This window comes from Gracilinanus agilis, chromosome 1 (genome assembly GCF_016433145.1).
Source record: "Gracilinanus agilis isolate LMUSP501 chromosome 1, AgileGrace, whole genome shotgun sequence".
Classification (NCBI taxonomy): domain Eukaryota; kingdom Metazoa; phylum Chordata; class Mammalia; order Didelphimorphia; family Didelphidae; genus Gracilinanus; species Gracilinanus agilis.
In genome coordinates, this window is record NC_058130.1 from 730,118,466 (window position 1) to 730,140,029 (window position 21,564).

The 21,564-nt window shown below is 46.8% G+C and overlaps 1 protein-coding gene across 1 annotated transcript; it reads left to right on the forward strand.

Annotated features, from left to right (window-relative positions):
- The first annotated feature begins 914 nt into the window (after positions 1 to 914).
- On the forward strand, positions 915 to 15,099 carry ABHD17A (abhydrolase domain containing 17A, depalmitoylase). Its single transcript, XM_044658618.1, has 4 exons — positions 915 to 1,506; positions 4,654 to 4,848; positions 12,728 to 12,907; positions 14,152 to 15,099. The coding sequence occupies exons 1-4, from the start codon at positions 1,184 to 1,186 to the stop codon at positions 14,375 to 14,377; spliced, it is 924 nt and encodes a 307-aa protein (XP_044514553.1). The 5' UTR covers positions 915 to 1,183; the 3' UTR covers positions 14,378 to 15,099.
- The last annotated feature ends 6,465 nt before the right edge of the window (positions 15,100 to 21,564 follow it).

Sequence of the window (21,564 nt, forward strand, 5' to 3'; positions counted from 1 at the left end):
ATGTGCAACTGTGAGTATGTTTGTGAGGATCTGTGTCAGAGGATTAAGGTTGTGTGTGCATGTCTGTATTGTGAAGGATGTAGTATAGCAGATGTCTGAGGAAGCACAGTGTGTTTTGGGGTGTATGTAATAGATATATCTCCTAGCCCTCCTGCTGATTTTCTTTAATCCCTTACCTTGTCTTAGTAAGAACTCTAAGACAGAAGGGGAAGGGCTAGGGAAATGGGGGTAAGTGATTTGCCCAAGGTTTCACATATAGGAAGTGTCTGAGGCAATATTAGATTTGAATTCAGGTCCTTCTGACTCCAGGCCTTGTGCTCTATCCATTGTGCTACCTAGCTCTCCTTCCTGACACTCTTAATTCCTCTGTGGGAAACCATCCATCTTTGTGCTCATTGTTTTGTGAGCACTTGGAAGGCTCTTGAGACACAGACACTTTCTGAGGCAGAAGGGTGTAAGGAGTTCCTTGGACTTAGAGCTACCCTTACAGGAGTTCTCAGTGGTGCTGCTCAGGGAAGGGGTACCCTGGCTAGTGGATATGGAGTTAGAGGACCTGTGTGTTTGAATCCCAGCTCAGCCATGCCTTTGTGATCTCTAGCAGTTCCTTCCCCCCTCTGTCATATGGCCCCTATTAGATCCAAATCCTATGTTCTTATTCTCTTCACCAGTCAAAGTCATCTAGGTATTTGTTTTTATCCTTTCTCTGTGTGACAGGCCACACCTTCTTGCTTTATTTGCCCCATGTCTCCTGTAAAGATGGTGAAATGCCTGAGGATTCCTTAAAAGTCCTGCCACAGCCAAAAGAACTCTTGGTTTTGCCTGGGTTTGGGCTTTTGAGCAGCCTTGGGCCTAGTGGGTCTTTTCAGACATCGTTTTAATGGCCTCTTCTCTTCTTCCTTTACCCTACAGGCCTTCCTTAGCTGGAGCTTGGAGGAGAACGGCCCGGGTGCCCCTTATGACTGGGCTCGGACCACAATGGTTCCCTGGCCAGCTCTCCTAACAGGTACTTTGTACAGGGTGGAGGCTGGGGAAGCACAGTGGCAAAATCTTTCCCACTTGTGTTTTGGAAAACAAAAAATAAAAAGCGAATTTTGCTTTGAAGACATTGTATCCCCAGAGCTTTGGGCACCACAGCCTTGGATCTGGGGGGCCTCCCTCACATAAGTGTGATTCCCTCTCCGCCATGAACGGCCTATCTATCAGCGAACTCTGTTGCCTCTTCTGCTGTCCACCCTGTCCTGGTCGAATTGCAGCCAAATTGGCCTTCCTGCCTCCAGAGCCTACTTATTCCTTAATGGCTGAGCCTGACCCGAGCTCCAGTGGAACGGTTGCTACCCCAGGGCGGGGCACTGGGGGGGCACTGGGCCGCTGGAAATTGTACCTGACAGAGCGAGCTGACTTCCAGTACACACAGCGTGATCTAGACACGACTGAGGTCTTCTTTACCAAGAGCACTCGGGGGAACCGTATTTCCTGTATGTACGTCAGATGTGTGCCAGGAGCTAGGTAAGTGTCCTCTAGGAAGCCTGGCAGCTTCTCTGTGGCAAGATTGGCTCTGGGGTCTTTTTCTTCTGGCATTTCGGGTCTGGGGCTGGCTTCTGCTGCTTTAGGTAGGCAATGGGGGCTAAGTACTTGCCCAGGATTACACAGCTAGGAAGTGTTTGAGGCCAGATTTGAACCCATCTCTAGGCCTGGCTCTCAATCCACTGAGCTTCCAGCTGCCCTCCTGTATTTGTATTTTAAAGCATTAAATTTGAAAATTGTAGTAAAGTAACTCAGTTTCTCTAAAGTGTTTTCCTTACAACAACCCTGAGAAGAATGGGAAGTATAGGTAGGATTATCTCATTCTACAGATGAAGATACTGAGACCGGTATCTTGTAGCTACTGATTATGTCAGAGCCAAGATGAGGATTCCCAGAAAGGCCTTGCTGGTCAAAAGCTTGTAAAGTTGTGAGCAAGACTTAAAAAGTGGCATTTGGCCTGGCACTGTGATGAGGGCACCAATTGAGCATGGCGTTAGTCAGTGTTTCTATTAATAAAAGGTGTGTGTCATTTATCCAAGGCATTGGTTTCTTCTGTATTGGGACTCTGGTGACCTTTCTCTGGCACTACAGTCCATCTTCTCTCTTCCCTGTGCCCCTTCAGCCATGGTCCATATCTGATGGATATGGCCGGTGTTGGGAGAATCTGCTCTATGGATGCTTTCTAGGAGGAGAGAGATTCCCAGGGGCCTAAGGCTTGTTTGCATTGTGTGTGGGGGCTGCAAAGCTGCCTTGGAGCCCAGTCAGGGAACCAAGAGGCTTGGGACTTGGTCCTGGGTAAATCGCTTATCTTATCCTACTCCAATGATTGCGGATGGGGTCAGGCTATCAAGTGGGTCTCCTAACATTAAGTGAGCTAAGGCTACGTTTCAAGGCTGAGAAGTTCTTGGTGAATCCAGCCATTTTTTAAGCACTTTCTATTCTGCCAAAGCCTTCCACATTCATCACATAGAAAAAGTTTTGTTTAGTGCCTTTTACATATGAAACTGTGCTTGGCCCTGAGCTACAGGAGAGGAAGAATGACAGTTGTTCTTGATGACATTAAGGAGCTTACAGTCTATTGGGGTGAAAAAATGTAGGTGTAATCCAAGACTGGAGACGACTTGTAGAGCAGAGGGAAGAGCTGGCTTCAGGTCCTAGACATCTCTGGTACATTCTGGCTGGATGACCTTGGTCCATTCACTTGATTAACCTCAGGGCTCCAGGAAACTCTCTTGAAAGTCTAAAGTGCAGAGGTGGCAATACTATTGACATCACAGGACCAGTTCCATCCTTATAAGGGAGACTATGATGGAGGAAGAGGAGCAATGCAAACCAAATGATTTTAAGGAAAATGGAGGAGAAAGATCACTTTTGCCATTTTGAAGAGGGCACAGCATCTAAATTGGGCCTTCAAAGAACAAAGAAATTTTTACCAGGCAGCAGCAGTAAGGGGAGATGGTGTTCTAGGCATTGAGGCCTTTGGGAATGCATGGAGGAGGTGGGAAAAGGAAGGATGTGGTCAGGGAACAGCTGGTAGGGAACAGCTTGTTTGGCTAGAACATTAACTGAGTAAAGAAGGATAAACTGAAATCAGGCTGGAAAAGCAGATTGGACCTGCATGGTGGTGGCCCTTACATTCTAGCAAAGAGTTTTAGATTTTTTTTTTTTTTTTTTTGCAGACACAGAGAGCCCCTTAAAGTTCTTGAGCAAAGGAGTAGCATATGGTCAGAATGGTACTTTAGAAAGATTATTATAAAAATGGCTATAATAAAAATTATTATAAAAATAGGCTGAAACTTGGAGAGGCTGGAGGCTGAGAGAGAATAAGACACTTTCATGCAATTCTTTAAAAAAATCTTTTATCTCGCTGGAACTGCACAATAACCTTGTGAAGCCACATACTAATAGTAGTGCAGATATTATTCCCATTTTAATAGTGGAGTAAACTGAGGCTTAGAGAGATGAGCCAACTTCCTCAGGGTCAGTGGCCAAGCCAAGTCTAGAGCTAAGTCTCTCCTCACTTCAAATCTAGTGCTCTTTCCACCACATATTTTCCCTTGCTGGGATGGGGGAGGATTGGGATTTGGAGATTGTTTTAAGCACTTAACAGGCAGTTCTGTTGGTACCAATCATATTCCTTCCAGAGCAGTCTCCAGCAGGAGCCCCTAACTCTGGGACCATGTCTGTGCCTCCCCTGAGAAGCTCTTGGAATAGGCCATAGTGATTCTGGAGTCCTTTTGGCCCTTTGTCCTCTAGGAGCTGCCTCCAGGACTGGACCTAGCCAGTTGGCTTCAGCCCCAGGAACCAGAGGAAAAAGTCCAGGCTGATTAAGAACAGAAGAAACAAGACATAGGGAAGAACACTGGGTCCCAAATAGGGCACTGGCACTTTCTGGGGTATCACAGACTTTCTGGGCTTCTTCCTTCGCTTTTGTATAGTTGATGCTGAATCAGTGTTGGTGGAACCGAATTGGCAATATGGAGAAAGGGGAGGTGGCAGGAAGCCTGGGTAATAGATACCTCTGATGACAAGTGAGAGAGGGCAGTGCACTGATGAGTTTGGGCCAGTGTAGACTGTAGCTCAGTCGTAGGGGTGTACACACACACACACACACATACACACACACGTAGAAGAATTAGATGCAGAGAATCCATGCCCAAGTAGCTGGTGAGCCCTAGAGTTGGCAGACTTGGCTTCTATCTTAGCTCTGTCACTTCCTGATTATGGGAGTTTGGATAAGTCAATGTAACAACCTTTCTGGGCTTTTGAGATACTTGTATTTTCTCCCAGGAAAGTGAGATTTGTAAACCTTGAAGTTTGTAAACCTTCACATGTGAATTGTTGTTGTTGTTTATTATATTGATAACCAGCAGGCATGGGTGGTGGGGAGGAGGATCCTGCTCCTCAGGGGCTTGGTTAGGGATGTTTCCTTCTTCCACTTCCACCCCTTTTAAATTGCTCACTTCTCTTTGGACCCTTAAGAGCCAGAAGTGCTCAGTGGGAAGAGCAGCAGTCAGAGAAGCTGAAGGTTACTTTGCTTTGGGTCCTTGGAGGCACTGAGGTTAGGCAGGCCGCAGGGCCAGCCTACAGTGAACAAGACTTGCCTCCCCCTCTTCTCATCCTTGCCAGGTTCACCGTTCTGTTCTCTCATGGCAACGCAGTGGACCTGGGCCAGATGAGCAGCTTCTACATTGGCCTGGGCACCCGCATCAACTGCAACATCTTCTCTTACGACTACTCAGGCTATGGGGTGAGCTCAGGGAAACCCTCTGAGAAGAATCTCTATGCTGACATTGATGCTGCTTGGCAGGCCCTTCGGACCAGGTGAGTGCCTGCCTACCTGGTGGGAGCAGAACCCCAGCAGCCTTCCATTCCCTTTAGGTTTCCTGCATCTCTTGCATCTGGGAGAGCAGGAAGAAGAGGGCACTCACAGTCCCCAGGTCACCAAGTGGGGCCAGGGTAGAGCCTCCACTACCTGGAACACAACTCCCCAGTACTCAGACTCTCAGCTTGCACAGTCAGAGGAGTTAAGGAACAGACTTAGTGATCTGCCCAAGGTCAAACAGCAAGGAAAGAGCTAATTTCAGGTTTGAACTTGGGTCTTTTGATTCAAAATCCAGTTCTTTTTTCACCTTCTACCTTTAAGACCTCTCAGGATTTAATCTGTTCTCCCATTCTAACTAGTGAGCCTCTCTTTTGGCCCCAAATTTATGAGTGCTGCTGCCTACCACTCATGCTGTAGTACTCTAGCTGTGCTGTTCTCACTCTCCTCCTTAATCACCAAGTTCATCCTGGTTCCTGACCCTCACCCCCTTTTCCATCTTCCCTTAGGCTCTTCCCTTGCCCGGGGCTACCCTCTCCACCCGATCTGTTCTTCCAAACCCCACCTGACCTTTACTATTGAGCTCAAGTCCTATCTCCTCCATGGAATTGACCCCAATATCCCAGCCAGTTCCTCTGAAATCTGACAGCACTTTGACGTGTGTTGTGTACACACACATTACTTTATATTGTCGAGAAGGGGAGAGGCACCCCAGGATTGAAGAAGGACAAATATTATTTCCACTTTCAAAACAGGGAAGGAATAGAGTGTGCAAGACTGTAGGCTGAAAGCCAGACTTCCTTGATTGCCTTTGGTTTCTAGAAAAGTTCTAGAACAAAATTTTAAAGCCACATCTAGAAATCTGTGATCACAGAACCAGAATGGTTTTATCAGTCAATCAAAAAAATATTTATGAAGCACCTACTGTGTTCCCAGAAAATAAAAATTGAAAAATGAAAAACAGTCCTTGCCTTCAAGAAGCTTACATTTTACTACAGAGATACAACTTACTTCCACATAAGGAAATGAAGGCTGTTTGGATCTTTATCTATATCCACACACATACATATAAACAAATACACATTGATGGGGTGAGAGGATACTCTTTCTCACTCAAGGAAAGAAGTTTTTTTTTAAACATTTGCCTTCTGTCTTATAGTATTCGTTCTGAGACAGAAGAGTGGCTAGGCAATGGGGGTTAAGTGACTTGTCCAGAGTACACAGCTAGGAAGTGTCTGAGGTCAGATTTGAACCCAGGACCTTCCGACTCCAGGTACTCTATCCACTGTGCCAACTAGCTGCTCCAGGAAAGCTTTCTTGAAGGAAGTGGCCCTTGAGCTTAAGAGCTTGAAGGGACTGAGGGAGTTTCAAGAGGTAGAAGTGAGAAGGGAGAGCATTCCAGGCATTGGGGACATCTTATAATGGTGTGGAAATAGAATGTCCCATAGAGTAAAAAGCATGTGGGCTAGTTTGGTCAGTACAGAACTGAGGAGGAGAAGGGGAGTGGGGAATGGGGCCATAGTTGACTTAATCTGGCACAATAGAAGACAGAGATGGTTTGGGACCCTGTGAGCTTAGATCTGCCATGGCTGGGTATGAGGAATGCAAAGAGCATGAACCAGAGAGGGCAGCCTGTGACCTGGAGTCACAGAAATTAGAAGCAGAGCTTTAGGGAAATGGTCTGTCCTGCTCTTCCCACGGTCTTTGAAAGTTCTGATGGGCATTGCAGGGGCAATGGTGAGTGAGAGGAAGGTGGCAGCTGGCAGGTGGTATGATGCCAGAGTAACATTATTCCTTGTTTGACTGGTAACCATATTGGTAGATCAGGGGAATGAGAGAGATTTGGCTTAGGAAGGGCTTTTCTCTTGGAAAGGATGGAGGGATGTGGGCCAGATGATAGAACAGCTAGCTGGATTTAGAACTGGCTGAGTGACCCAAGGACTAAAGGAGGTCTGAAGTCTTATCTGCGAGGCAATTTCAAGTGGAGTTTTTCATCTGTTCCTAGCTCAGTGTTGTTCAACAGTTTCATCAGTTCCTTAGATAAAAGCATGGGTGGCACGCTCATCAAATCTGTAGGTGACCCAGCGCTGGGAGGGGCAGGAGAGCACCCTGGATGGCACCATCACGTGACAAAAAGATCCCAGCATGCCAGGACACTGGACGGAATTACACAAGATGACGACATATCATAGAGATAACAAAAAGCCTTAGATATGGCTTTCACAAGTCCCCTTTTGATTGTATATTTGGAAAGAGGGGCATGGCTAGACTGCAGTTGATCTGAAAACAATTGAGATTTTAGTGGACTCTTAAGCTGGATCTGAGTCATCAGTAGGATATGGCAGCCAACAAAGTTAATTCAGTCTTGGACTACTTTAGGAGAGACATGGTGTCTAGGAGTAGGGAGCTCATGGTGCCCTGGTACTTTGCCCCTGTGAAACCACATCCTGGAATAGTTGTACTGTGTTCGCTTTGGGGCTGGGGGCCACGTCTGAGGAGGATCATGGATGTGCCAGAGATTGTTCAGAAGAGGGTCTCTGGGCTGCCAAATGGTCTTGAGTTCAAATCTGTAAAAGAAATAGGGGGTGTTTAGGCTTACACATTGACACAGCTCTGGGATCTGAAGGGCTGTTTGTTGGAGGCGGGAACACCAGCCAGTTTTAGCTTGAGGTCAACAGGGAGAGCTGCCCCAAAGTTGCTGTGGTCTTCAGCAATGGCTTATGACCCCTTGGTGAGTCAGAGTGTAGAGGGAGGGCTCGCTCAGGAATGGGATGGCCCAGCTGGCTCCCGAGATTGCCGCTAAGCTTGACATTCTGGGAATCTTCTCTCCCCAGCCAGAGGACAAGCTCCCTTAGGGCAAGGATTCTTTTTTTCTTGGGCTTGGAATTCAGTCAGCCTAAACACAGATTTATTAGCGGGGTCAGTATTCAAGTTTTAAAGCTGGAAGGTACCTGACAGGCAGGCAAAGAAGCATGGTAGTAGGTCTGGGGTCAAGAAGACCTGAGTTCAAATCCTACCTCTCACCATGTGACTGACTGACCATGGGCAAATCATTTTGCCTTTCTGAGTCTCAGTTTCCTCACTACTAAAATGGGGTTAATGAAGAAAAGTACCTGAGGTACCTACTGCTCACGGGTGTTTTGAGACTCAGAGAAGGTGTAATACATGTAATTATATAATACACTTTTCAGACCTCTAAAAATTGATATGTTAATGTCACTTTGTTATTTTTATCAGCACCTTAAAAACTAGTCTAATTTCCTCATTTTTTTTCAAAGCAGGAAATTGAGACCCCAAGAGAAATAAATTGCCCTAAATTATCTAGGTAATTAGTAAAGTCAGAATTTGAATCCAGGTCTTCCAGTTCTAGCTCTCTTTTTCTCCTTACTCTACAATATTTAATGAAAGCTTTTTTTTACCCTTAACCATAGTATCAATTCTAAGACGGCAGAAGAGCAGCAAGGGCTAGGCAATAGGAGTTAAGTGACTTGCCTAGGGTCACCTAGCTAGGGATTGTCTTGAGACCAGATCTGAACCCAGATCCTCTTGACTCCAGGCCTGGCTCTCTATCCACTGTACTTCTTAGCTGCCCCCAGTTTAATGAAATCTTTGTAGGAAAACCAGGCTTCTAGGAATATAATCAGGACTAACAGAAAGAGGAGAGATCAGCTGAGATTCTCCTACAAAATGGCCCCCAAAGTCATCTCTCTCCCTCTCCCTTGGGAGACTCTAGGTAACCAAATGTCCCCAGGGAGTTCATTCCTAATCTAGGCTGAGCTATGGATGAACATAGATTTGTAGCTAAAAGAAGGATTTGGGAAGGTCATTTGGTTAGGCCCCTCATTTTCCAGATGTAGATCTTGCCCACCCAGGCAATAAGTGAGAGAATGGGATTTGAACCCAAGACCTCAGACTTTAAATCCATTTTCCTTTTCACTGCACCCCTCTGCTTCTCAAATCATGAGGATACTGATCACCCTCTGCAGCTTCATCAAGGAGACAGGGCCAAAGCTCTTCAGGGAGGCTATGGCTGCAGTTGAATTGAGTAGTCCTGGGTCTGACCCACTACTATTCTGCTCATGAGCTATGGCACCTTGGCAAGTTATTGGGAATCTCATTTTCCCTTCTTGGTTAGTGAGAGGACTTGGGATTAGGTGACCTCTAGGATCCGTCCTTGTTCAAAATGGCCAGAGTCTGAATCCCCCAGACTGTGGGTGCAGGGTGGGTGAGGAAGGAAGACTCAGCTTTTCCCAGGAGCTCCTTTAAGGAGTCTAAATAGTTTCTTCTCCCTGACCCTCCCCCTTCCAATCCCCGCTCCAGGCCCAGCCTCCAGCAGGAACATCCCCATTGCCCTGCCCTTCCTCAGCACCCAACTTGAGGCCTGAAAGTACCCCCACCCCAACCGGTTCCACTTGCTTGCAGGACCCAGGGGGGTGGGAAGCAGCAGCTGGCAGTGGAGCCTGAGGGCGGACTAGGGTGGAGGAGGCTGGCAAGTCCATGGTTGCTAAGGAAACCTGCTGGGCACTGTTCCTAGGCACCAGCTCACTACCACCACCCAACATCACCGTCAGCAGAAGTTCCCCCTGAGGCTGTTGTAGTTATGGGGGTGTATGTGAAGGGGTGTGAGAGTGGTACCAGAGCCCAGGCCACACCCCTGGCTACTAGCTGACTCAGTACCCAGGAAGAGGTGGCCTGGGCGGGCACTCCATCCATGGGGAGGGTGTCATCTAGATGTCACTGTGCTGGGCAGTCTTCTAAATGAATCTAAGTCTTTTCTTCCCTCTACGCCTCTTCCTTTCCTTTTTTTTTTTTTTTTTTTTTTTTTTTTAATACTCTTACCTTCTGTCTTAGTATCAATTCTAAGAAAAAAGAGCAGTAAGGGTTGCGCAATTAGGGTTAAGTGACTTGCCCAGGGTCACACAGCTAGGAAGCAACTGAGGACAGATTTGAATCCAGGTCCTTTGGAATCCAGGCCTATCTTCTGTGCCACCTAGCTGCCCCTTTCTTCCCTTCCTTTTGACCAGCCTCTATCCTTTCTCCTTGGGGAGCTGGGAAGAGAGGTCCTGGGAGAGGCTTGATTCCTTCATCTCTGGCAGGCCTCCTGAGGTTTTGAGAGCTGAGCCAAAGCACAGACCCCAGAGTTGGGAAAGACCATAAACGTGCATGGTCGTTACAGCACTTCCCTCACAACAGATGACTTGTTCTCGAGGCAACACGAGTTTTATTATCTCCATTTTATAAGGGAGGTAGTCAAGGCCCCAAGAGGTGGAGAAACCTGCCTACACACACACACAGCTAGTAATTAGTAGAACTGGCCCTTGAATGCCTGTCATATATTCCAAGCACCTTCCTTATAATGACCATCCTTCACATCAGGATTGTTACAAAAGGTTTTCCAATTCATTATTGAATCTGATCCCTAAGGCATTCCTTCCAGGTTGACAGAGGAAGTGGTATTATCCTCACTTTGCAGTTGAGAAAACCAAAAGGAAAAGGACATATCCAAGGTCACACGGTTAAGTTAATGGCAGAGCCAAAGATTGAACCCCAAGTCTCATGACTGCTATTTGCCTCTTTCCACCAGGCCATTGTGAGTCTGTTGATTCTGTTACAAATAGCAGACCACTCACTCTTGTTTATGCAGTGGGGACAGAAATTGTTTTCTCCCATCCCAGCTGCCTAGTTGCAAGGGTTTTTGGATCTTCCTCAAAGGCTTTTAAGATCCTTGGAAAAGAGGCTGGGGTAGCAGTGAAACAGCTCTCTCCAGCCCTAGCTAAGATGACAACATCCCCGACTACTGGTGATTCTGGGAGAGGCCTAGCTCTTGTCACTAAAGAGCCAATGAGGAGGCAATCCCCAAGCATTTCCTTAGCACTCCCCCTGTACTAGGAATATGTCAGGAGCCCCACAAATCAGACATAGCCCTGCTTTTGAGAAGCTCAGTCTGGTAATTTTAGTTGATTATAGAAAACTTAAGAGTCAGAAGGTATCTCAGGGGTGATTTGTCCAGCCTTTCCTTGAAGCAACTTGCCTACAAAGGGCTATCTAGCCAGAACTTAAACACCCCCATCAATGGGGAAATCCTGCCCTCATCAGGAAGCCACTTACATCTTTGGGCAGCTTCTATTTGTTGGGTAGGTTTTTCTTTATGTTGAAGTGAAATTTTCTTCCTTAGAATTTCTGCCCCGACGTATCCATGAACAACTAACCATTCTAGGTTACGAGAACCCACAGGGCCTAGTGATTTGGGCAGAACAAAAGGTCTGGAATTAGAGGAAAGATCATCACAGGCTAGAATGGTCAGGGAAGCTTCCCAGAGAAACAGGATTTAAGCTGGCCTTGAAAGATGGGGAGGCCCTGTCCCCCCAAGCAGAGATTTGATTGTAGCATTCTCCACTTCCTTTGTTTGGCCCATTGGTCCTTTTTTTTTTTTTTTTTTTTTTTAAATTGGTCCTTTGCAGAGTAGGAAGGAATGAAGGGTAGCTTTTTTTTTTCATGGTTATGGGGCTAGGCAAAATGGAAACCTCCCTGAGCCTTGGTTTTCTCATCTGTAAAGTGGCAATAATCAAATTGGTACTGTCTATTGCATAGGATTGTAAGGAAAGGTTTATTTGTAAACCCTAAGCATGATCAAATGTGAGGATTTATTATCTTCATCATTATTAACAGAAAAAAAATAGTCTTGGGTTCTTTTTTTTTTTTTAGAACCCTTAACTTCCATCTTAGAATCAATACTGTGTATTAGTTCCAAGGCAGAACAGTAAGGGCTAGGCAATGGGGGTTAAGTGACTTGTCCAAGATCACATAGCTAGGAAGTGTCTGAGGCCAGATTTGAACCAAGGACCTCCCCTCTCTAGACCTAGCTCTCAATCCACTGAGCCACCCAACTGCCCCCTAGTCTTGGGTTCTGATGAATTAGGATCTTTCTCAAATCTGAAACTAGCTGTGAGACTTAAGCAGGTCAACTCACCTAGAGCTTTGGAAATAAGTCCAGGTGTGGGGCAACTAGGTGGCTCAGTGGACAGAGCAGTTGGAAGGATGTGGGTTCAAATATGACCTCAGACACTTCTTAGTTGTGTGATCCTGGGCAAGTCACTTAAACCCAGTTGGCAAGCCCTTACTGCTCTTCTGCCTCAGAAACAATACTTACTACTGTTGACTCACTATCATCAGAAGGCAAGGGTTTCTTAAAAATAATAAAATATGTGCCAGGCATTATGGCATGGTAGAAGGAACATTATATTTGAAGTTAGGTCTTGGGCTCAAATCCTTGCTGGCATAAACTTCTCTTGTTTGCTCCAGTGTAAGAGGAGGACATTGGACTTAATTTGTCCCAGCTGGCTAAGCCTCAGTTTTCTCGCCTGCAAAATAGGGTTACCAATAGCACTTATCACAGAGTAGTTGTGTGACTCAAAATAGGTAACAGGTATAAAGTACTATGAAAGATTTAAAACACTACAAATAAAAGGGATATTAGTATTCTCCTTTCAAAATCCTCTTCTGCTGCCTCCTAGCATGGAAACCGCCCTGAGTTCTCCAAGTGATGCCAAGCTGGAAAACTTCAAGCACAGGCCCAACTGTATGTTGTAGCCAGTAGAGAGGCTCTGATTGGTATGGGTGGTAAATTGGTGGTAAAATTCCAGATCCTTAAAGTGGGGAGAAGCCAGTATGGTACAGTGGCAAGAATATTGAATTTGGAGTCTAGAGGGCCAGGGAGGGCACCCTCATTCTGCTTCTGACTATCTGGGTGACCTCTCTTTGGGGTTCAACTCAGAGATTGCTAAGATTCCTTCCAGCTCTCAGTCTACATTCCTGTTATATTTGGGGGTGGCGAGGGCAGATCTGGGCCTAACAAATGACTCAGCCACCCCTCTCCACCAGGTATGGCATCAGCCCAGAGAATATCATCTTGTACGGTCAGAGCATTGGAACAGTGCCCACCGTGGACCTGGCCTCACGCTACGAATGTGCTGCTGTGGTGCTGCATTCCCCCCTCACCTCGGGCATGAGGGTCGCCTTCCCCGACACCAAGAAGACCTATTGCTTTGACGCCTTTCCCAAGTAAGGGAATCCCATGGGGCTAGGGTGGGGTGGGGACTTGCTTCTTCTTGAGACTTCAGCATTAGGGCCTGGGGGGCGCCCTAGTTTTAAATCCCAGCTCCAACTCCTCAGAAAAATGCTTTGTGAAACTTAACATGCTATAGCAATGTGAGCAATGCAAAGGATGCTGGCCAGCCTGGCATCTGGGGAATGCCCATTGTCCAAAAGGGCAGGGGGAGGCCCCTGCTGGCAGCCCTAGACATCTGGGAATAATTCCCCCACTTACCTTGGGGCTGCTCCAAAACCCAAGCCAACCTGATTCTAGCTGAGGGTCTCCAGATCCAGATTCCTTGGAGGAAACTTGGAAGTCTCTTTGGAATGGTTAGAGCAGGGGTCTTTTTAATCCAGTGTCCAGAGCAGACTCTCCCTTCTTCCCCTCTGCCAATGACCTGATGAAACCAGTCTGGCATATTAAGAGAATCCTAGATTTTGGTTTGGGGCCTAGTTTTGCTTCTCAGTAGCTCTAGGACCCTGGGCCAGACAGCCTTTCTGGGCTGAAAAGTCCCAAGGACAGCTCAGAACTGGATGGCACATTAAGGGTATCCAGTATGCTTTTATTTTGTTCATAATCCTGTGAGGTAGGCAATGCAAGTACTATCCCTATTTTGTAGAAAAGGAAATTGGAGATCAGAGAAAAATGACTTGCCCAAGGTCTCACAACTGTAGTAAGTAGCAGAGCTAGCTAGTATTCAACCCTGTACCTCCCCAAACCTCAAGTCTTAGCACTTTTCCCCCTATTTTATGCTGTATCCTATAAAATGCAGGCTAGAGGGTAGGAGGGTGGGTTAAGTGAGATGAGGCAGTGTGGTTCAGTGTGAAGCATGCTTTATTTGGGAATCAGAGGACCTGGTTTCAAAGTCCAGCTTTGGATGACTATGGTCAGGCTTCGTTTTCCTCACCTAGAAATTGAGAGCATTGAATTTGATAACCTTTAATGTCCCTTCCAGCTCCTGAATCCTCTTATTTTCTCCCCTGCATATCTGAGTTATCTTTAATGTCATTTCTGCTACAAAAGGAAACAGTTTCCTTAGGGGAAGGGGGTCATAAGAAGGGAGACAGAGTCACTTAATCTAGGGATTGGAGCATTTCCCCAAGAGTTCTAGCTCCCCAGTCTAGGTACAGAAGGGGTGGTGGGGTGGTCTGCATGTTGGGGACCTGGAGACACCCCAACACCAAGCCTGACCATTCTATCGCCCTCCCTACAGCATTGAGAAGGTCTCCAAGATCACATCGCCTGTGCTGATAATCCATGGCACCGAGGATGAGGTGATTGACTTCTCACATGGACTAGCACTGTATGAGCGCTGCCCGAAAGCTGTGGAGCCCCTTTGGGTGGAGGGTGCCGGGCACAACGACATCGAGCTTTATAGCCAGTACTTGGAGCGCCTTCGAAAGTTCATCACCCAGGAGCTGACCAACCAGCGTAACTGAGGTCCCCAGGGAGCCCCTGCTCAGGGCAGGATGGGCGTCAATAGGCAGACAGGCCCAGGGAATCCAGTGGGAGCTCAGAACGGGGCACTGCTGAGGAGTGAGAGCTCATCAGGGTTGGCCCACTGGAGGTTTGGGAAGTGGGGAGGACTCCCCACCCCTGGGCTTGCCTTTCCCAATCTGGTGCCCATGGCCTCTTCTGACAACCGCTCCCCTTCCAGGAGAGGGGAGGGACAGAATGACCCCCATCTTTCTCCCCACAAAGTCCGCAGTGATGACCCCAAACTGCTGCTAACACTGGGGCTGCCCCCACCACCTGGGAGGGGCCGGGCAATGCATACCCCCTCCTCTCCTGCTGCCCTTCCCTCTACCAGGACAATAGCAATAATATATCTGCCAAGTGAGGTAGGGGAGGGCCTCAGTGGACCTCATTCTTCCCCACGTCCTTTCCTCCAAATCCCAAATTCCTGGGAAGGCAGTGACTGCATGAGAAACACCTGCCCTCCCTCCCCCCATAGCTCTCTCTGCCAATCAGGGAGAGGTGATCCTAGCATATCCCAAGCCCCAAGGTGGGTCACTCCCAGCAGGGCCCTTCATGATTTCAGATACCCAAACTCCTCCCCTTCCCCACTCTCCCCAACATGTACAGATATACAGATAGAAATATATCTGCATTCATTTTGGAAGCAAAAACAAAGAAATTAAAAATTTAAAATTTTACAGTCCCCTCTCCCCCTTCCATTTCTTTCTTTTGAACCTGTTTTCTTATGGTAATTTTTCAAAGTGATTACTGGTAGGTCAATACAACAGGTATTATTATTCCCATTTGACTGATCTAGAATCCAAGTGCAAGAGAAATTGCTTTGTTCTTAGTGCCTTTTCTGCCACTTTCCTTGTTCTGTTTTGACTGGCCACCTAAAAATGGGAGCTTATGGAGAGGATCCCCAACACCCCAGGTGGGACAAGTGAACTTCCTTGGCTCCTGTGGGCTGGATTTTCTGGAAATGGGTGTCATGTCCCCAGGTGATCCCTGTAGCACAGCAGCTCTAAGGATGGCATTGTTTGGGGCAAAATGCAAGGAGAATAAGGGTCAAAGGCTTGGCCCAAATTACTTCTTTCTGGGCTGACCATCCCTCTCATTGTGCATCCCCTAGCTTTGTGACTTTGGGAAAGACATTGCATTTCTGGGCCTCAGGTTCCTTCTCTGAACATTTGAAGGGATAAGATGCTGCCTGCCATATTTCTCTGGTGCTTTGGGTTCTATAGTAAGCTTTACACATCAGCATGTGAGCTAGGGAGTGCAAGGACAACTGAGACAATAAGGGATTTAATGGCACTCAGTGACTGGTTCCTGCCTCTCAGGAGGCCCGTTCTTCTCCCTGAATTGGTCCCACTCAACTTGGCCAAGATGATGTGGGATGTAGGCGAGTCCCCTGCCCTTTCTAGGCCTCAGTCATCTGTCAACTCAGAGTCCTATGCCATGCTGATCTTGCAATGATCATTGGTGTGGAAATCCTTTGAGGAATACAGATAGTAGAGAATTAATTGTTCACAAGGCCCTCCCCCTCCCGCTCCCCCAGCAGAAATGTGTGGCACTGATGATTGGTTCATTTATTCAACATGTAAGCATTTCCTAAGCCCCTGCTGGCTACAGGGAGCTCCTGCAAAGTTTACCCAAGATACAGGCCCTGTTTTCATGGAGCTTATAATTCATATTACACGACAAGTGGACGGCAGAGAGGCCAAGTGCTCTGTGGCTCCATCTGAGGAGGAGGAACCTTCGGCTCATGGTCCTAGGAGCACAGAAAGCTTCCAGAACGAGTGGTATCTGGGTGTCAACGGATGTGTCCAGATTCACTGGGCAGGGAGAACACCAAAAGTGTACACCAAGAGCAGGGGTGGGAGGATGCATGACTCAGGCGTGAATAAAGGGCCAAGGTGAGAAGACTGGACTGAGGAGGGCCTTGAAGGTTAGGCTAAGAAATGTGAACTATGTGAAGGCTTAAACAGGGACAGGACCAGATTGATTTATAAAAGATCACTCTTCTGGATGGATTGGGGTTGAAAGTCCTACTTCCCACCTGAGCTCAGAAGGCAGCCTCGTGAAAGAGTTGAGTCTAAAGAAGCCCCTTCATTCTACTGCAGTTCCATCCATTCAATCCAGCATATTAAGTGCCTGCTTTGTGCGGCATCTTCCTCAGTTCTGAGCACACAAAGTCTACTGTGGGGGTCACGATACATACCCAGGTCAGTAGAGATGAAGTTATATGAAGCAATAATCACGCAGGAAGAGAGCTCTAACAACTTGAGTGATGGGGGTGGGGGGAGAAGGACCAGGAAAAGCCTTGTGTAGATGGGCCTGTGCTTGGAAGCTATAGGTTCTAAGATTGGGAAGTGAGAGTTGGTTCTGGATGTGGGAGATAACCTGTGTAGGGGCATGAAAGCAGAAGACCAGCTATGTGTGTACTGGAATGGTCCTATTGGTAACCAGAGTACTGGGCAGTAACAAAAGGCAAGTGGGCACCATTTTGTGGAAGACTTTGAAAGCCAGCCTGAGCATTTTTCTTTTTTTTTTTTTTTAAATCTTGGAGACAATGTAGAGACACTGAAAATTTGTAAGTAAAGTAAGATGTGGACAAGTATCTTTTAAGAATTTCAATTTGTCAGTGTGGTTTGAGAGGGGAGAACCTGATTTGTATTTGGTACAGATTATTTTAAAGAAAAATATTTTCTTTCAAAGTTGCTTTCATTTATTGTGGTCATCACATAAATCCTCTTGGTTCTGCTCATTTCACTTGGCATCTGTTCTAAACCTCTTTTTTCCACAAGAGATTCACACACCCCTTCCCAGCAGAAGGCTTCACAAAATGCTGGAAAAATTAAAGCCACCATCCTGAGCTCTCTTTTCCCTCCTGCCACACATCATGGCCCCTCAATGTCATCTCCCACTTTCTTGAAACTCCATTGTTTCAGTCTTGGAGAAGGAGTCGGCCCTTTTCCTTTCAGGAAAATTCCCCCAACACTGTCTACCTACACCAGGTATCAAATGGGCAACAATGCCCTTGATCCCATCTCTATCTCCAGTGGAATGTTCTGCCTTTGCATTCTCCCCTCTCTCTAATCCAGACTTCTTCCTTATTGCTTATAGGCATGGCCTTTGCATTCTCCCCTCTCTCTAATCCAGACTTCTTCCTTATTGCTTATAGGCATGGCCAGCTCACCTATCTTAATGTAACCTCCATTTGTTATTTCTATCCCCTTTAAGCTACCAGCACCCTACAATTCTTCTTTCTCCTGAAGTTCCTAGGCATGCATCGTCTCCGTTTTCTTATATCACGTTCACTTCTCAGCCCTCTATGGTGAGGTTTCCAGTGTCCTCACTCAACTGAAATAGGTTTTTCCCAAGTTACAAGTGAACTATTCCTTGCAAAAACTGATGGTCTTTTCTCCTTGGTCTCTATGCCACACTGGGCACGGGGGATCTTCTAGACACCTTTCTCTGCTGGGTTTTCATGAAACTGATCTCTCCTGCTTCTTCTCATAAATCTTCCTTGTAGCAGCGGCCATATCCATCCCTTTCTCTGAAAGGGTGTTTCCCAGGGTCATCTCTCTGATTTTCTACAGGGAGATAGTCTTTCTTGTGGCTAGAAGGAGATTATCCCAATAGTTCAGGCTAGGGGTGATGGGAGTCTGATCTAAGGTAAAAGCTACATGAGTGGAGCAAAGGGGACAAAAACAAGAGATGCAGAAAGAAAACTGATGCAATTTGTTGACTGACTGAATATGGACGCCGGGAGGGAAGGAAGGAGAGGGGAAAACTGACAGTAGTCATACCTGAGGTTAAGCTCCCTCACTCCCCAGGAAAAGCAAGCAGCTAAGCCCTGGGCCAAATGTGGATATCATGCATCCATGTTTGCAGAGCACAGCTACAAGTGGAAGGAGATACAAAGTTAAGAGAAGACAAGTTCTCCGTCCTTATGGAGTCCATAAGCTAGTCAGGAATATATATATTAGATGGTAAATGTATCATAAAAGTGCAAAACTGAGTTACAAGAGGCAAAATCATTCCAAACTGATGTATCACAGGAGACTTATGGGAGAAGCTATTGTTTCAGATGGGCTTTAAAGTATTGGGGGGGGGGGGAGTGTAGTTGAGTAGCTCAGTGGATTGAAAGCCAGACCCAGAGACAGGAGGTCCTGGGTTCAAATCTGACCTCAGTCACTTCCCAGCTGTGTGACCCTGGGCAAGGGTTGGGCACTTGACCCCCATTGCCTAATCCGTACCACTCCTCTGCCTTGGAACCAATACCTAGTATTGATTCTAAGATGGAAGGTAAGTAAGGGTTTAAAAATAAAAATAAAGTATGGGGAAGGAGGATGTTCCAGGCGAGGGGCAAACACCAAACAAGAAACAAAAGGAAAAGTCCTGGCTTTAAATATGAAGACAGAGGATGTCCCTGAAACTAAGGCTTCAGCTGATTCTCCACTCCTGCCTCCCTAAGGCTAATATCTGCCCAGATCTCTCCCTCCCCAGAACATTAACTAGGGTGGGGTGACTTGGGCTTTGCCTCAGGGTACCACATTCAGAGAGGACTTAGCTGCCTCCTCTGTCATAGTCTGCTGTTCCCCTCAGTACTCACTCCTCAAATCTCTTCCCTCAGCTTCCAAAGGAAGAGCTTCAGAGTGTTATGGGGTCTCTTTCCTCTCAGGCTCTCATCTCACCCCCAACCATTAGGGCTTGCTTCCTTGCTTGTTTGGCCCAAGAACAAAATTTCTGAGTTGTAACAGCTCAGCCCTTCAGGACAGTCATCTTACTCCAATGAGTATCACACTCTCTGACACACAGTAGGTGCCTATATGCACTTGTTGACAACCACTTTGTCTCCATGGCATTCATCAGGGAAAATTAAGGCAGTTGTTCTAAAGCACGAGTTCTTTTTTTTTTTTAATTAACTAAATTAATGAATTAAAGCATGAGTTCTTAACCCTGCGTCCATGATTTAAAAAAACACAACACAAAACCAGTTTTGCTAGCAATTTCAAGGCAATTGTTTTGTTTTGCAATCCTACCTTATTTTATTTTATGCACATGCATATGACCTGGGCCTCTCTGGCCCTTGATTTTCTCCTAGATCAGAAAAATATGTTATGTCTCTCTATGGGGAGTGTGGAAAGAATCTACAAGAATAAATGGGAAAGCCTTTGAAAAGTTTAAAATCCTGGGCAGAAGTAAAGGATAATCACTGAACTTTAGAGCTACAAGAGGGGCCCTTAGAGACTCATCCAACCCTCCCTTTATAAAGGAGGAAACACAAGCTCAGGGATGGGAGGACATTTGCCCAATGGCAGGACCAGAAAGCGGCAATCTGAATGACCAAGCACTCACTGGCCATGTCCAGTGCTCTTTTGGCAACCTTGGCTCTTCCCCAGATTGCCTTTTTGATTTGGGGGAAGAGAAGGCCAAGTGGGTTTTCCTATGGAAGGTGCTAGAAATTGGGTGAAAGGCTGGAGTTATAGGGATCAGCCTTCTCTATGGAACCCCTCCCTGGCTGTGGCAAAGCCTTGAGTATTCGATGGTGATGGAGGGGCCTTGTGAGGGATTGAACGGCTTCTGCAGATGCCCTTGGCCCTCAGAACTTGATGTGGCTTGGGACTTAAATTGAGGCTATCCTGACTCGGAGGCCCCATAGGCTCTGGAGCCACCATTATTCTCTGCTGCCCTTCTCTTAGTTTCATTCCCCTCCTCCCCCACCCCACAGCTAAGGGTGCTAAGGAGAAAGAGAAATAGAAGAGCTGGAAAAGACAGGAGGGAAAGCAAAGGAAATCCACCCTCTCATATGTGTGTGACCTGACTGTGGTGCCTGCCTCCTTTCTCTTTCTCCATGAAGACTTAGCCTAGGAACTATGAGAAATAAGATTCTAGGGAGTTGGAACAGGGTACTTAGATGAATGCCAGTAATACACAGATGGAAGGTGATGTCATACATCTAAAGGTCAGATCCCTTTGGAGAAGAATTCTTAGTTTGGGGGCAGACCCCTTTTACTTCTGTGACTTTGGGCAAACTGCTTAACCTCTCTGGCCTCAGTTCCCCTGTTTGTAAAATGAGGAAATTGGACCAGTGGACCTCTAAGGTCACTTAACCTCTCTAGCCTTGGCTTCCTCATCTGTAAGTTGAGGGGCTTAGACTTTTTGTTGAGTTCTTTCAGTTGCATCCAACTCTCTGTGACCCCATTTTAGGGTTTTTCTTGCCAAAGATACTGGAGTGGCTTGCTATTTCCGGCTTATTTTTACAGATGAGAAACCTGAAGCAAACAGGATGAAATGACTTGACCGGGTCACAAAGCTAGTGAGTGTCTGAGGCCAAATGTGAATTCAGGAAGATGAGTCTTTCTGATTTCAAGCCCAGTATTCCATCCATTGCACTGCCTAGCTATCTCTAAGGCCTCTTTCCAGATCTAAATCTATGAAACTTGCCACCCTGGTTTCCAAAGCATCAGCCTTGGGGTTGGGGGCAGGGGAGCTGCAGTGGAGAAGGAAAAAGGCATTCCTGGTCTGGGCTCAGTTCTCTCTTCCGTTCTCATCCCAGCCTGTTCATCCCATGTGCTCTTCAGCCATCTTGAGATGGTCCCCTGTCAGCAGGCTATCTGAGGATTCTGCGGCTAAGAGCTGCCATAAAAGCCCTCTCTTTCCCATTTTTGGCTGGCTCCTTTAATTCCCTGGGCAGATGGACAGTGTGACTACCAACTCCCACTTCTATAACCCCTTCCTTTCCTCAATCATCTTGTGAGACAGGTAGCCCAAGAATTCGCAGGATCAGGAATCTAGCATTTGAAGAAACCTTCATGATGATCCAGGCCAAGCCTCTCCTCTGACATGAAGGAACTGAGATGTCAAAAGATCTACGTATGCTGCTTTTTACAGAGGGGAGCTGATTTGCTCAGGGTCACACAGCTCACTAAACTGGGAAGTGTTTGAGACAGGATTTGAACCCAAGTCTTTGCTGATTCCAAGTGCCCAGTTCCTTCCACTGCACCCACAACCAAGGCCACTTCCTGCCCATCTCCTGCCCCATGAGGCCAAGGTGGGTTGGGATGACTGCCATAGGAATCCAAGTCTGAGGTCCCCCCAGCAAGAAACAGTTCAATTCAGTATTTCGGGGACAAGCGAGGGATACAAAGATCAAAAAGGC